The sequence below is a fragment of the Syngnathus leptorhynchus genome, chromosome 16 (assembly GCF_054491065.1).
Source record: "Syngnathus leptorhynchus isolate UIUO chromosome 16, UIUO_Slep, whole genome shotgun sequence".
Lineage (NCBI taxonomy): Eukaryota > Metazoa > Chordata > Actinopteri > Syngnathiformes > Syngnathidae > Syngnathus > Syngnathus leptorhynchus.
In genome coordinates, this window is record NC_141210.1 from 6735583 (window position 1) to 6751710 (window position 16128).

The following is a 16128-nucleotide window of genomic DNA, read 5'->3' on the forward strand; positions in this document are numbered from 1 at the left end:
TTTTGCAAGACTTCCAGGGAACATCATGGCAGTAAACATTTTTATGAGCAGGACGTGTGTGCAATTTCATTGGTCAAGTGACTTCACATTGGGTGGAGTTGGACAAGGGCTTCTCATTTTCACATTGAAGTCACTGGATATTAGACCCAGAAATAGCTCAACAGAAGCTATATAGCTGACCTTGCAAAGCTCGCACCATCAGCTGACGCTTCTTTCTGCCTTCAAAACTTTCAGTGGAACGAGCACAGAATTACAACAAGAAGAAACATCACACAATCTAACCGGGGAATACGGACTAAAGACAATGATTATAAAATAACTTTTATCATTCTGAGCAAGTTACAGTTGGACCCAGGTGGAAGCTAAAAGGATCCAAGACAAACAAGGACGAAGGAACAAAAAGGATATTTTTTTCTTTCTTTTTTTTTTTTTTTTTTTTTGAGGGGCTGATTTTTTTTTTTCTTTTGTTATTTGACCTCTTATATTCTCTTTGCTGGGCTAACAGCATAAAAGAAGACTACAGGAATGAAGTACAACTACCACGTGCCAGTGTCAACGTACACACGGCATTCTCAATACATCCCAACTTACCACACACCTTCACATTATGCATCCAGTCACTATACACCATCGTACACATCGAAATACACCCCGAACCAGTATAGTAGCACACATTACACCCCCTCCTACAATTCTACATCAACATACATCCCCTCCCGCTACAGCTCAACTCAGAGTACCCAAAGGCGAGAAAATCCTGCTCCTGTGAAACCTATCATACCTGTTAAGAGGACTGTGCATTTTCCTAATGACATCATCTTCCAGGATGTTGTTAGACGGGGAGAATTGGGGCAAATCGGTCGGTTCATCAGATCGAGGAAAGTTCGTGTGGATACGCTCTTCCCATCAGGTGAGCATGAAAACAGTCATTGGTTGGTGAGTGTGATGCAATGCTGAAATGGTTTCATGGAGTGTGTGTGGTGCAGGTATGGCAGCGATACACGAAGCGGTGCTGACGGGGAACCTGGAAGTGGTGACGCTGCTGGTTAAGTTTGGTGCTGATGTCAATCAGAGGGACGAGGAAGGCTGGACACCTCTTCACATGGCCTGCAGTGACGGCTATCCCGAGATTGCAAGGTAAGCCGTGTTTTCCTTTTTTATCCAGTGAATTACAAATTAAAAAACGATCAATAATGAAAATTAAAAAATAATGGAAAGAAAACAATGGATAGATGGACAGATTCTTGTTTTAATATTGAATTTTGCCTCATATAAAAAAAAACTTTAATTGTACGATATATATATATTGTATGTGTACAAATCCCCAAAACTAAATGATTAACATCACATATGAAATCAAAAGTAAAAAATAAAGAAATAAAAGTGACACGAAATTGTTTCCTACAGTCTAAAATTGTAAACCCCATGCTTCACACAGCTATCTCCTTGCGCTGGGAGCCAACAAAGAGGCAGAAAATGAGAACGGAGAGAAACCCGCCGACCTCATTGACCCCGACTGCACAGCGTTGTCTAAACTCTTCGAGGCTGGCTGTGTGTAATTAGGCAATTCTTAGTCATAGGAGTGAAGCTTGGAAAATAGTTGTTTTTTTTATCCAAAGGGGGTTTTACACAGAACTTGCTACTGACGACAATGAGAATTTGTCATGTTTTTTTTTTTAAATATCATTTGGGAGCTGCAGCTGTTCTCTAATGAGTCATTTTTTTATTTCTATTTCTGTGTTTCTGTTCTGCTGTTAGTAGGTGGCTGACAGTAACTCCCTTTTCCGTTTACCCTTACCAGTGTAACGCAATGTCCAAAATGTATCACTGAATGGAAATGTTATGTTATGTCCTGGTGTAAGCAGTTTTTGTGAATTACTTCTATTATTCTTGAAATTAATTTAAAATGGGGGATTTGGGATATTTGTCCTCCATTCAGTCGAGGTTTATTGTGTAAATTCTAGCTGCTGGGCAGAAAGAGGAGCATCAAAATGATAAATTATTACTTCAGTCAGGAAAATCTTGATGCTCTTCATCTACTACTGTACAATTTCCCCATTATATACAAGTATGTTTTTGTCATAAAGACTATGCTGAATAAAATAATGTCAGCAAGGAAAGTCTTATCATTTTCCCCTCAATAATTATTTTTGTACATTTTCATAAACAGATGTTTTTAATAAACATATAAATGTCAGAATTTCTGGTTGTTTCAAATATTTTGTGTGTACATGTATATATATTAATATATGAATCGCTAAAATTATTTGTCCTATATATTGCAATTCCATACCTATACAGTAGACGGCAGTATGCAGCGTATTTGCATCGTAAAACCCAAAGAGAGGACGAAGAAAAGCACTTCCGTGTTTTTCACCGGAAATGATTGGTTGGCATTGGCAACGTTTTAGCTAAATCTAGCGTCGTAAACAGCATAAAGAAACCTAAAGAAATATTTTTAAAGGTTTGTATTCGAGATTTTCTTTGTTTTATATAAACATACATGCAGTCTTGTAATAATTAAATATAGTGCTCATGTTGATAAACAATTTGGCTTTCGAAGCTAACGTTACGACAAGACAATTAACAGCTAGCAATGCGGGCTAATGTTAGCTGAATTTCTTGTGTCAGCAAATCTGCAGCGGTTGTTGTCCCCGAGTTACTAAAGGGCGACATTCTTATATAATTGCTACGAATATTTAACAGCCAGTCCACAGTGTGAACTACGTTCTTCTGTAGTTTTGGTTGCCTTGGCTTAGTAGTAAAACTGAATCATATGAGCGAGGAAAGTCCGAATGTAAACAAAGCTCCTTTGTTTACTCAATTTTGCTGACGTATGTCGTGTCTTTGCCACAGAGTTTATACCACCAACTGAGCATCAACAGTTTTTATATGAATTCAAACATGGTCGTTTCTGTTATGTGGCACAGATGCTACGGTTTTGTTTCGGTTTTACCGTTGTGTTTTGACGTTTGACATCAGGTGAAGTTTTACTAAAATTCTCCCTGATTTTCATTACTGATTGGGGACTTTGAAACTGCAGAATTCCTCAAGGATACTCGCCACAGAGTAGTGAGGGGAGAGCAGCATCGTAAACAGGATGACAAGGTAAATTGTGCATTATTACAACTCGTATAAATACATCAGACGAGTAAATCAGTTCATATTCCAACGTGCATTTTCTTGTTCTGATTTGGTTGTTTCAAATCTCTACAGCTCATCTGCTCCCAGAATGGTGAATAGTTACAAGCGGACTACAAGCCCCAGGTCACCTACCAACTGCGGGGAGCTCTTCACCCCAGCGCATGAGGAAAATGTGCGTTTTATTCATGATAGTAAGTATCAGTTCACACAGATCAAGTCTTGTTAATATTACATACTTATTAAATATTATTTCCATTTTAACTGTTGTTTGCTTTTATTATTACTTCTTTGTATTTCCTAGCCATATTATTGTATCCCTCTTGTGTGACACGAGAGTGCTTAAAAGCAGTCCGACTTTCCCCTCTTACGAGAACCTTTTTAATTGTAAGAAATCAGGGTGGGGTTATCTTGACAACATCTTGCAAACAGATACTGGTGGAGCATGTTTGAACAACAATCCAATCAACCTTGCACAACATAAGCATAAGGGTGTAACAGATTCTACCCTAAGGGTCTAAATTAAGCAAGCTATGTGTTTTTAATTGTTTCACAGCATGGCAGTTTGTGCTCAGAGAAATCCGATCAGCACAGAACGCAGAGCGTAATGACCGTGGACCACAAGAATATGTTGAGAAGAATCCAAATCCTAACCTACACTGTAAGCATATGTGAAATCAAATGTCAGTCATCAGTAAAGGATTCATACAAAGTGACATACTGACATTTTTCCTTTTGGTGATCATCAGCTTTCACGCCTGTGGACCTGACTGACCTCAAGAAACGTAACACACAGGACTCAAAGAAGTCCTAGTCCTCAAGATGGTACGAGCACTTTTATCCTCCCCAAGCGTCATCATCGAGAACTTTTCCCCTGACATCCAAAGTCAGCCCTATTTGCCAGTCTGAGGCAGAATGCCAAACAATTTTCTGTGAACTTTGAACTACAGCAAGCCCTCATCTTTACACCCTAGAAGTGACGAAGAGTTCTGCTTGTTTAAAAATTTGTCGCGAATCATATTGAAGGCCACACAACTCCGCTAATTTATGAAAAAAGGACGGGTAACCCTCTCTCAGATGTTGTTAGCATCTGATGCTGAGGTACAAACAGTTCCATCGGACACAAAAGACTGCAGTCTTTACTACTGGGGGAAGATGATAAAGGGCTTTTCTGTTTTGTTTTATTGTTTTTGTAAAAAGGTAGTCGGCTAAATAAGGTGTAGCATGAAAGATGCGACGCATCGGATGCACACTTGATGAGCATATTTGAAAAGCCAAATGCTATGCCAACGTTCTTAATCCCAAATTGTGTTTTCCCTGAAACAGGCTTCATAAGAAAGCTCCCAAAGTATTCTCAATTGACAAACCCCTCTTCCAAAAGCCTTGCAACAAAATGTTGAATAAAAATACTTTTACACTAAACCTTCTTGTATTCATCTACCACGGATATTGACGACATTCAGTGTAGTAAATAACCCAGGCCAGAATGTAAGAATATTGAAAACTTTCAGAAACAATCTGTGAATGACATCTTTCCACACTGTATTTTTTGTTTCCTAAATACAAACAGAATGAACTGAGAACACTGTTCAGAACATCTCAGCATTCCATAGCAATGGCCAGATACCATACAAATATCGCCCCTAGGACAATAAACAGAAAAGGAATGAAACTTCACCTGTTTGCTTTGCAAATTATTTAAGGCTATGCCATGGCACCAAAGGTGTTTATTGTTTTTATGTCCCTGAGGCAGCCAACGATTTGGGAGAAATATCTCTGATAATAAAGTTTACATTTATCCTGTTGAAAATTCTTGCTCATTCTGAATGTTTTTACCCTTTTTAATACCCTCGCGAGTTTTGTGGGGGGGGGGGGGGTGTTTGTTTTGTTTTACTGCATATTTCCAATATGCAAATTTTTCATTAGAATGAAATATTTTTTATGCAAAATTGTAATTTGACGCAATACGCAGATTGGAAACAAAAAAAGATATTCAAAACGTATTATAAACAAGGGGTTATTACAAAAGAAAATATTTGAGAAAACAGCAGCGCTAAAGGTCTGTGACGTAAGTACGTAGTTACGTATGTTACGTGATGACGTAGGAGTAACCGAACGGGTTTTTTTTAAACCCTTTGTGTTTGACTGAACCAGTTGCGTTCGGGCGCGAGAGAAGACAGACGAGCAAGATTAGCAAGTTTAGGCCAGTGTACCTTTTTTTTAAAAAAAAAAAACAATTACTTTTTCAATTTAAGCTTTTTGAAGTCAGCATTATGACCGACAAAATGGATATGTCTTTAGACGACATTATCAAACAGAACAGGCAGCAGAGAGGTGGTGGCAGGGGTGGAAGAGGCCGAGGCCGCGGAGGTTTTGGCGTCGGCCGAGGCGTTGGGCGCCTTGGAATGAGCGGCGGAGGATTTGGAACCCGAGGCGGAGGATCCGGCCCCATGAGGAGCCGTCAAAACACGAATCGCGCTCGAGGCAGACCGACGCCATACAACAGGGTATGAGAATGGGCAGGAAAGGGGGAAAACCTTGGGCAAACTTCGGAATGCCTGGGTAACATCCTTCTATACTCCAGCCAGCTTGCTAATCAACGAATAAAAGCGATTGCTAGCCGCCAAATTTCTCTCGACGGAGAGCTCTAAACACGAGCGGTTGAGCTTTAAAGGAAATTGTATGCTTTATATGTCTGTCCTTTCCCGAACCAACCTTATGTTGCATTCCCCCAACCCGCCCCAAGAAGAAGCCCCTTTTTGAAACGGCTAATGTGCTAGCCAACTTGGCCCCATTAGCTTCAGTTGGATCGTGGAAGGTCTTGACGGCGCCATTTTGAATCTACTACCGCAGATTACATTTTTTTTTTTCGGCCACCGCCTATATCTTTGCTTCTCATCGAGCGTCTTTGTGGCGGTGAGAGGAGACCCCCCCCCCCCCCCCCCCCCCCCCCCCCAAGAGAGAGCATCCAGTATTTATTTTTTTTCCATCTCAGAAGAAGAAGGAGCAGTTTGTGAGAGATCACGATGTCCTTTGTGCGAGAGTGGCAGACCGGCTCCATATGAAGGCCTTTTTTTTTTTCAAGCGGTGTGGTCGATGGATCCGAGGACTTCACCCCACCTTTTCATAAAAGTGTCCTCCTGGTAGTTAAATAATCACCGGCCCATGTTTGCGTGCGTCTCTTGAACGTACCAAACGAAGCCCCAGTCAAAATGGCGTGGTCTCAAAATGGACGCTCGGCTAAAAGCTACGCTTCTGTAAACGCCGTAGCTGAGCTAGTTTTCTATTCCATCTACATTCATCATGGACATTTGCCCCTACTTCAATTAAAGCCACTTCCTTTGGCTTAAATGAACTTTTGATCAGCCAAGAATGCTTGTTCATCGCGGGAGGCAAGGCTGTTTCAGCAGGAGACAAAGAAGATCAAGATCATTTCTGGAGAGCCTGTGGTGGAGGAAGCAGTGGGCTGCATTTGCTGTTAGTCTGGGTGGGTCAGTTGACCACCACAAAAAAAAAAAGGAAAAGAGAAAAAAAAAAGATTGGTTGTTTGGAGAAATGTATAAAAAAAAAAAAAAGCACCAAACACCAGACTGAGCTAAATAATGCATGCATGAAGGGCAGTGCCGCCCACATCTACTTGTTATTGATTACATCCTCCTGGAAGGATTGACATGCATTTGGTGATTGGGTGGGCAAAGGCATTAATGGGCACCCTTTTGGGGAAGCGGAGCACCCTGGCCGTGTTGGAAGTGGAGCCTCTGCTTGCCCCAACGCCCAGCCATGTGGACTCTGTGATTGACAGAGAGGCAAGCGGATTCCTCAAGTCAGCAGGTGCGTTCTCTTTCGTCTGTTGCAGCCCAAACAACTTCCGGATAAATGGCAACACGACATGTTCGACAACGGCTACAGTGGATTCAACGGCGCAGCGGGTGGCGGCGCTGGTGTCGAAACCGGAGGGAAACTCCTTGTCTCCAATCTCGATTTTGGGGTTTCTGACGCCGATATTCAGGTGCAATTTCATGTTGTTTTTGTCAATAAATGAAGGTTTATGGCGTTTTTTTTTTGCTCAAGTTTCCTTTGCTCTGTAGGAACTTTTTGCTGAATTTGGCACACTGAAAAAGGCCGCAGTCCATTACGATCGTTCGGGAAGAAGCTTAGGGACTGCAGATGTTCACTTTGAAAGAAGGGCAGATGCGCTAAAGGCCATGAAACAGTACAATGGCATCCCGCTAGATGGTAAGTACTGTTCAAAGACTTTGTTTTGCAATCAATGTTTATTTGCATGCCTTTTTTACAAATCTGATGATTGGTTATCTTTTCAGGGAGGCCCATGAACATTCAACTCGTCACATCACAGATTGATACTCAAAGGCGGCCAATGCAGGGGTAGGTGTCCTTATCAACAAACTTGAGTCCCTAAAAGTTCCTGATGTTCATTTATTTTATTTATTTTACCCCCCTAAGTATGAACAGAGGCGGTGGCATGAACAGGGGCCGCGGGGGCAACTTCGGTGGCATGCAGAGAGGAGGCCGCATTGGAGGTCGTGGCAACTTCAGAGGACGGGGTCGAGGAGGCCGAGGCGGTAGCAAGCAGCCGATATCAGCAGAAGAACTTGATGCCCAGTTAGACGCCTACAATGCAAGAGTGAGTCTGACTTTGGAAACTACCAATGTGTAGTAAAGGATTGCTTTTGTTTTTCAACTGTCTAATGGTTACTCTGGTTCTGTATTCTCAGATGGACACCAGCTAAGAAGTGTTGCAGTTCTCCTTGGTCATCCTTTCTCGTCCTGCACAGAAGGATGCTTGTTACGATAGTGCGAATTGTTTTACACATGGTTGTCCTGATGTGATTGGTCCGTCGCTCCAGCTTCTTAACTGCTCTGAAGTGTTTTTTACCATTATTTTTCTTTTTTTTTGACAAAAGTGATTTTTGTCTGTAGGGTAAAAGTTGGAGTTTCCAAGTTCATTCCTTAAAACTTGTAGTAAATGAAACTTCTAATAAAACCTGCGGTGTATATTAATCAACCAATGTTTTGTATTGTTTCCTACATCTGCAGTTGGTCTTCAATTTGTTCATCATCATCATTATTATTATTTTAGTCAGTCTGATCTGTAATGGAGGAAGATGACCCTCCAAATAAATGCAGTGAAGTTATGAAGCGAACGCAGCTCTACAGTTGTACCGCTAGGTGTCACTAGGCAGCAAATAAGTACTAAAAGTAGAATAGATTTCAATGTTTTCCAAGCAAACCACTTCCGGTTAAAGGCAGATTCCTCATTGCTAGTCTTATTGTACGTCAAAATGTCCGCCATCTTGCCGCAGTCACCTGTTCTTTTACAGTGGAAATGTGTTATGAAAGAAGTGGCTAACGGCTCTGGCAGTGTTACTGAAGTGCATGCTTTTAGAAGAAATCAGTCGCGTATTTTACCAATATTTCATGATACTAACTTTGCATAAAATGTCAGGGCAGTCAGATTTTAAGCGTTACAATCTTTTTATACCAGATGGAGTTGTGCTTTTATTTTGTTGGTATTGGCCGGATGTTGTTTTGCTTGTTAACGACAATTCATTTTTTTCCCCGGGTGTCACTTGTCTTCCTCACTTCAGTCGAGCTCCTTTCGCCATCCTGCGCAAGACCCTGTTCAGTCCATTAGAGGTTAAACGGTAAGAATCACTGCAACATTTAACAAACTATTTACGTAGACTCTTTGTTGGCCTATTATGCGGTGTCCGGTACAATTTGAAAGAAGTATATGCCAACTCAACCCGAGAAACCCCGAACTAGAACGAGTATTTCGTTAAGCAAAAAGCAACTTCCTCTTGCAAGCGCATTTTAAGGAACATTGTGTTTGTTTTTTTATCAGTATAGTCTAATTATGTTTTGATATGCTTCACTTTTTTTTTGTGAAATGTTGGTTTCGCGCTTCTGTGTCGTGGCTTGAAAATGGAAGGAAAAAAAACTTTTCTCATTGCATTTCCGGGTGTAAAATCTGTTCCGACCGACGCTTGTGGCGGTATCGCTTCCATGTTGTCGATAGTTCATATTTATCAGGGGTGTACTTCATGTTACAAGTGCTTGGTATAGTTCGTCCACGAATCTTAAAAAGCTGACTACTTTTAATCAAAGTCCGATGTGGCCTTTTTGGAAGATTCCGTGCAACTTCCTGGATCTCAACTTTTCTTCCATCCCCCCTCTCTCGTCCGAATATATGAATTTCCATGCATGGCTCATAACATCAACACTTGAATCGGTTTTTGGGCTGCGTAAAATCTCACGTAAGCCAGTGTGAAAACATCACACCTTCTCAGATCAATTGTGCTCCAAGTGATTGTGGCTGATAGGTGATTATTCCAAATCCTCCCTTCTGTTTCTATCCTGCTTCAGCTTCACCTCACCCGATATATTTTAGTTCGGTGTGCAGTATGCAAGTTGTCATGTCTCGCTCAAACTCAACACAAATATCGACTTAGCTTCTTATGACTAAAGGTGTCTGCATGATTTAAAATGCAATGAAAGGCCTGTTTATTTCCAATAAGGTGCATCACCTGACAATATTTCAATTATTCAGCAAACTATTGTAACCTACACTGTTGTCTCTCACGTAGCACGGATGTCAGCAGAGGTCCAAGTGCCCAATTCCAAAATAGATATCCAATTTTAGAATGTGCACTTTTCAAGTGACAAATACCTTCCAATGCCTGCATGTTCAAACTACCAAATTGTTATTACCAAACTAATAAATGCAAATAAGTAAATCTTGCATATTGTGTTGTTGATCTGGGCTTTCTTTTCCACCTGTTTTTTTTTTAAATTAGGTTAACCGAGGCATTGCTGCATTGGCCACTTTTTGTCATTCAATAATGTGAAATCTCATTATGAAGAAATGTCTTGCAGTACTTGGCTGCAACCAGCAGAGGTGGTGTTGATTATATGTCTACTGGTTCACAGACTTAAAGAAAAAAGAACAAGATGATAACTTTGGAATGTTTTAAAATCACAAAGAGCGAGTGGGGGGGCTTTCGGGGTTGGTGTTGGATCACTATATGGGAGGATTAATGTGTGACCTTTCAACTGGGCATCTCGCTATCCCATTCTGTCACAACTTCCTGCCACAGCCTGTAGGGATTTCTCCGTGGCTATTTTTAACATTTCTATTTGTTCTGGTCCTTCCTGTCATAATCATGTCCGTAAGTTACATACGTCTGATGTCCATATATGTCTGTTCGTAGATGATGAGATACAAAAAAAGAGAATCAACAGTTTGATCCCAGAGCAGTCACTTTGCATTATCATCTATAACAAGCTTGTATGTCTAGTAAAAACATTTTCTTCTTCTCTTTTGACTGCATAACTTGTTTTTGTCATTGACCGGACATCCGTTGCATTGCATCAGTTCTTGCTGCAGCACTTCCTCCTTACTTGACTTGTGTGCCAGTGCTAAGTGTTTTTGTCCACATACGATAGATAACATGAGCCTTTTTTTGTCTGCATTCTCAATGTCAAAACTCCAAACAGTCATTCAAGTTGTGTTATGCGCGTCGTTTGCAAGTTAAAGTACATTTTGTGAATGTGGTTTAGCATTAAGGAGGATGTGAATCATCGAGCTCCCGCCAGTTACACGTTTATGTAACTTGAGGGTAAGGGCGGGGGTCCAATAGTATTGTGACATGGGCTGGCGGAAGTGTTAGCATGCTTGCTAGCCTTCATTTTCAACGGCACACACTCGAGCTGAACAATCATTGAAATTCAAATCAACACTTTGGTGGAATTGAATCCAATTTTCAAATGAATTCCAGCGATTTTGGCTTTAGCGTAGATGTAGACTACAAAAAAAAGAGAAGTGGTGATTTGGTAGCAACGGATGAAAACAACCACAGATGTTTGAAAAGGGCAGCTTCAGAGGTGACGTGATGCTTCGGGCAGCTAAATGTCACCTCAGAATTGCTTTAACTATCACTTTGAGCCAAGTGCAGATCCGTCCCTATAAATGGTCGCTTTATTACGTGCTTGAAGATGTTTACAGTGAATTGCTTTGTTGGCTAGGCAGATAATGCACGGATGTTCATAATGACACACGTGTTTGTTTATTGGAGATGAAACTTGGCACAAATCATCTAACCTGTAAAATCACACAAAAACACATCATGGGTTGTTTTTTTTTGGGGGTACAAGCTAATTGTCAAGACAATGTAACGTGGTAAAGACGGTTATTGTCAAGAGTGGAAAATGTTGCGCAACATACGCATTACCAACAACTTGACGTTCATCCAAAAGTGAAGTGACGCAAATACTAATCAGGGAGGCTCACAAGAAGTTGCAGGAATTTATGGCATGTTTCGGATGTTCAATACTGAAAATGTTTTTGGCTGAAATTCTGAACACAGCTCCGGTTACGAGAGGGTGTGCACACTTGCGCAACCAGCTCTCATTTAATATTGTAAGAGACCCGAAAATACATTTTGTTTTTTTAATCGGGTACTGATATCGTATTCTGCCAAATATTGCCAATCGTTTCTCAATATAGGTCAGGCCCTAATGTATAGTGTGATTGTACGCAGAGGGAGCCATCAGTGATGTCTGACACTAATAATTCCCATCAAGAGAATCCTCTTTAGCCTGGGAACTTCCCAATCACGTCGCTCAACGCTTCATTGGGCGTAATCCCATTTACTGTAATCTCACTCTCTACGGGTGCCATTGCAAATTTAACCTCCGCCCGAGAGTTATCATCTGATCCAGCGTTTGTTTGGAAGATCTCCCGACCTCTGAATTGTGTCAGACGACGGAAAAATGAGCACGACACGTAGCCACTTAGACAAAATGTGTTGTCTGTGCACAGTCAACCTGCAAGAATGTGGAGCATAATGACTGCCGTGATGATATTGTTCAAGTTTATCTATTTTAATTTCCGTGTTGATCTCAATTGACTGATTCATATTTAAGGAATAACATAGCCATAGTAAATAGAAAATATGACTATCAACTACTTCAGAAAATACAGTTCTTTTTTTTTATTATTATTTTAATAACAAGCATGTCTCGCGACGTAATTATCTCGGTTTTTAATCTTTCCCTCCAAGCGCCGAGATAAGAGCTGGACTTGGCACCTCTAAGTAAGACGCGAGCTAGCCACAAGCATACTTTTGTCTGTTTTTCTGCAAGGAACGAAAGAGACTCCATAAAATCCCTTTCAATATTATTCTGGGTCCTGCTTAAACAATTTCACGAGAAGCTATTTGAAATTGGAGTCAGATAATAAATGGTCTCGGCTGCAGGGAGAAAAAAAACGTTTTGTCATCATTCCTAAACTTCACTTTTGGGAATATGTTCGATTTGTATTGTTTGTTATTTTTCAAGCTGAACAAAATAAAACAACCCTAATCCTATTGGAGGTCGTTCTAGTCTGGTATGTCGCACGTTGCTGTAATTGTAGGCTCACTCTCAAGTATAGCGGAAGTACGAGAAATTACCTCCTTACCAAATAATACGACAGCCACTGTATTTTTCCCGGCCTGATTTTCCTGTCCCTTTGTCTCGCTCTACTTCAACAACAAACAGTCAAGCAGCCGTTGTAGGCTCTTAGCAGAAAATGATTTTTTTCTTTTTTTTTTCTCAGAGGGCCCCATTTGAAAATGCAGGTCCTACTTGGCGAATACCCGACTGCTCATATTGCGCAACAGCCTTTCCGTTTGCCGCAATGTGATTTATAACCGTCAGCTCAGTGTTAAAATCTCACTTCTGGCTGAGATTGGGTCGAATTCTGTCAGGCTGCAATAATGGAAGGGAGGAATAGCTAAAACTAAACGTTGCCAGTGTGGCGACTTGGTGTTTGTCATAAGACGTCTTGGCGTCCAGCTGCTTCCCACTTGCTGCAGGTGTTGATAAGTTGTAATGGTTTCAGCATATGCACAGCACAGCATATGTACGCCTGCCTCGTGTTAGCTCCACGACGATTTTATGAGCAGGCTTTTCAGAGTTTGTTTAGTTTCACCGTGAGAAAAGAAACGGAGCAAGCTCGCAAAGCCGTCAACTGATTGGAACAGAGCGAGCCAGCTATACTATATGCCAGAGGTGTCAAACTCAAGGCCCGGGGGGCCACATACGGCCCGCCACATCATTTTATGTGGCCCCCGAAGACAAATTGTTCATCACTAGAATTGCAAATTGTCTTCACTTTTAATCATCTCTTTTGTTTTGAAATATCAAGCCATTTGAAAGGAGTATTTGAAAAATCAGGCAGTCATTTTGACGAGTCGTTAATCAAGGCGAGTAGTTGCGTGGCATCCCCCTGCCAAGCACTTCTTTGTTCTGCTGTGGTGGGCTCTACTCAGTCTCAGTGTGCTTGCTTCTAATGAGCCGTGACTGGCGTGAGCGTGCAACTGGACAATGATGGGCCCCCAAAATGTGTGTTTGTGTGAGCATGAGAAGAAAATAGCACCTCAACAGCCTGAGATAACATTGCACTGCCTTCTCAGAAGCTTTTATAAACTTGAGTTTTCCCGTGATTTTGTTTGAAAGCACTGTCTTATTGAGTTTTGGTTGGCTCTTGTCAAGCAAAATGTTCTCTTGATGAACGGCCGGATCTAAACACCCAAAAAAAGTTCCAGTATCTTTATTATATTCAGTATACAAATTATTTGAAGGACCCTCAAGATTCTGCTCGCGGACCTCCACGGGGTCCGGGAACCTCAGATTGAGAACCGCTGTTGTCTCTGGAATACGCCATGTGGTGTTCAGACCAAAAATGGCCTTGTTTGTTTATCACTTGATTCTGTTATGGACCGACCCACCTAACCTCCCTCCCTCTCCCGCCTTTCTCTGGGACCAGCACAGCATGGCGGAGTCGGAACCTACTCCCGAACAGCTGGCCGCACTCGCCGCAGCCAACGAGGAGACGGACGCCGCCGTCAACTATAGACCTCCGGCGCCCAAGAGCTTACAGGAGATCCAAGAACTGGATCAAAATGACGAGAGCCTGCGCAAGTACAAGGAGGCGTTACTGGGCAACACTTGTGTGACCGGAGGTGAGATATCAAAAACAGGCACTTCATGGGATTTTTTTTTTTTTTGTGTGTCAATTTCTGTGTGTCCATCTATTCTATTGTTTTATACGTGACTTGACGAAAATGTCGTCTGTCTCAGATCCCGGCGCACCAAACATCCAGGTGACTCGAATGACTCTGGTATGTGATGCCGCTCCAAACAATTTGGTGCTTGATCTGCAGGGTGAGTGTGTTTTATGAAACTAATATTCTGAACTGGAAATTTGGCTGGAGCAAAAAAAATAATAATAATCTGGACTTAAATGTATTTAGAAGTTTTCCTTCAACCACGTCTTCCCAAAAATGATTCATGGACTGACTCTGCTGAAGTTCTAGTTTCATTAAACTGTGTGATGAAGAAGGCCATCTAGTGGTCAACATCTTTACTACAACATCACTGATGATGATGATGATGATGATGATGATGATGATGATGATGATGATGATGATGATAGAAAATAATCATAATGATGATGATGGTAATAATACAAAATGAACATATAGTAATGAATTTGCAACCCTGACCCAGACCTGTTATACTCTGTTCCTGCCAGGAGATCTGGAGAATTTCAAGAAGAACCCGTTTGTGTTAAAAGAGGGCGTGGAGTACAAAATGAAGGTCAACTTCAAGGTGAGAGCGCGACGCCGTGCAACGCCCGCCGTCGTTATTGTTCGGCGCACTGACGTGCGACGCCTTTGCAGGTTAACAGGGAGATTGTGTCGGGTTTGAAGTACATTCAGCAGTCATTCCGGAAAGGAGTTCGAGGTGAGCACACCCTACTCGAATACAGTCTGGTAGATTTGATGCCGCTGCTAATCTTGTTAGCCACTCTCTGTGACCAGTTGACAAGTCGGACTACATGGTGGGAAGCTACGGGCCAAGACCTGACAAGGAATACGAGTTCCTCACCACCTTGGAAGAGGCGCCCAAAGGTATGCTGGCCCGCGGAACGTACACTATCAAGTCCAAGTTCACCGACGACGACAAACACGACCATCTGTCCTGGGAGTGGAGCCTCATCATCAAGAAGGACTGGAAAGACTGAGTCCCTTAAGACCACCTGAGAAGTAGTCGTCCTCCTCCGCTTTCTTTCCTCTCTTGCTGTCATTCCATTGTTTCTGATTGAGGTCCTCTCCGTCCACCCGAGCTCGCTCGCTCGATCTTGAATTCGGTTTTCTGCGAAATGTTAAATTCTGGAAATGGAGATGAAAACATGCGCAATGTTTTGGTTAGGAATCAATAGTTCCAAAAAAATTCTATGATTCTTTTCTTCCTCTACCCTTCAACCCTGTTTTTTTTTTTTTTTTTATGATCACCATATCTGCCTTGGGAAACTACAGGAGCATTGCTGTATGTACGTGTTGAGTGTGTGGGGCCTTTTACGGTCATTTTGCATCATTGCTGGACTCAGTTCTTGGACACAGCCCGACTAAAGCCTTTGAGCAGATTTGTCGTCATGGGAAATTTGGGGAAATTTAGGTCACCTCTTTTTTTTTCCCCCCCCTGGTATGCTGTGGCAAAATGTCTGGTCCATCTCATGATGCTTTTTTTTTTTTTGCAACTTGTTTATTGCCTTGTGGCCTCTTAACATGAACCCTCAGGACAAGTAGAGAAAAAAAAAACTAACCAAGGTAAATTTGAATTTATTTTTTTAGCATGTTTACAGGAGGCAAATATGCTTACTATTAATTATTCCCATCTCCGATCGGCCCTCATATTCTAAATGCATCTACTCAATTTATGTTAAGAAATCTCTTCCACCAAACATTGGTAATGGCGATTGGACCCATTGATGGAGACTTGCAGCTTCATTCAGATCTTTTCTGGTGTTTGGTTGCGGTTTGAATCAGTCAATTGCTACATGCTGCCCGATGTAATGAGTTCCTGCGACGACATTTAAATGTTGAAATTAAAACATGTCCTCTTTACAGAAAACAAAAA

The 16128-nt window shown here is 41.6% G+C and overlaps 4 protein-coding genes across 5 annotated transcripts; all 4 read left to right on the top strand.

Annotated features, from left to right (window-relative positions):
* Positions 1–234: 234 nt before the first annotated feature.
* Positions 235–2131, top strand: ppp1r27a (protein phosphatase 1, regulatory subunit 27a). Its single transcript, XM_085934307.1, has 3 exons — positions 235–910; positions 987–1137; positions 1439–2131. Exons 1-3 carry the CDS (start codon positions 526–528, stop codon positions 1557–1559), a joined length of 657 nt encoding a protein of 218 aa, XP_085790433.1. The 5' UTR covers positions 235–525; the 3' UTR covers positions 1560–2131.
* A 215-nt stretch (positions 2132–2346) lies between these two features.
* On the top strand, positions 2347–4940 carry mcrip1 (MAPK regulated corepressor interacting protein 1). Of its 2 annotated transcripts, none has more exons than XM_085934077.1 (5): positions 2347–2464; positions 3044–3108; positions 3217–3335; positions 3698–3802; positions 3891–4940. In XM_085934077.1, the coding sequence occupies exons 2-5, from the start codon at positions 3101–3103 to the stop codon at positions 3953–3955; spliced, it is 297 nt and encodes a 98-aa protein (XP_085790203.1). In that variant the 5' UTR covers positions 2347–2464; positions 3044–3100; the 3' UTR covers positions 3956–4940. The 2 variants fall into 2 exon arrangements, with proteins under 2 accessions (XP_085790203.1, XP_085790204.1); XM_085934078.1 differs by having other exon boundaries at positions 2389–2463; positions 3021–3108.
* Positions 4941–5270: 330 nt separating this feature from the next.
* On the top strand, positions 5271–8167 carry alyref (Aly/REF export factor). The gene is made up of 6 exons (XM_085934651.1): positions 5271–5648; positions 6998–7150; positions 7230–7377; positions 7464–7527; positions 7606–7786; positions 7878–8167. Exons 1-6 carry the CDS (start codon positions 5415–5417, stop codon positions 7890–7892), a joined length of 795 nt encoding a protein of 264 aa, XP_085790777.1. The 5' UTR covers positions 5271–5414; the 3' UTR covers positions 7893–8167.
* Positions 8168–8659: 492 nt separating this feature from the next.
* On the top strand, positions 8660–16128 carry arhgdia (Rho GDP dissociation inhibitor (GDI) alpha). The gene is made up of 6 exons (XM_085933705.1): positions 8660–8807; positions 13973–14168; positions 14287–14370; positions 14741–14817; positions 14889–14952; positions 15030–16128. Exons 2-6 carry the CDS (start codon positions 13979–13981, stop codon positions 15230–15232), a joined length of 618 nt encoding a protein of 205 aa, XP_085789831.1. The 5' UTR covers positions 8660–8807; positions 13973–13978; the 3' UTR covers positions 15233–16128.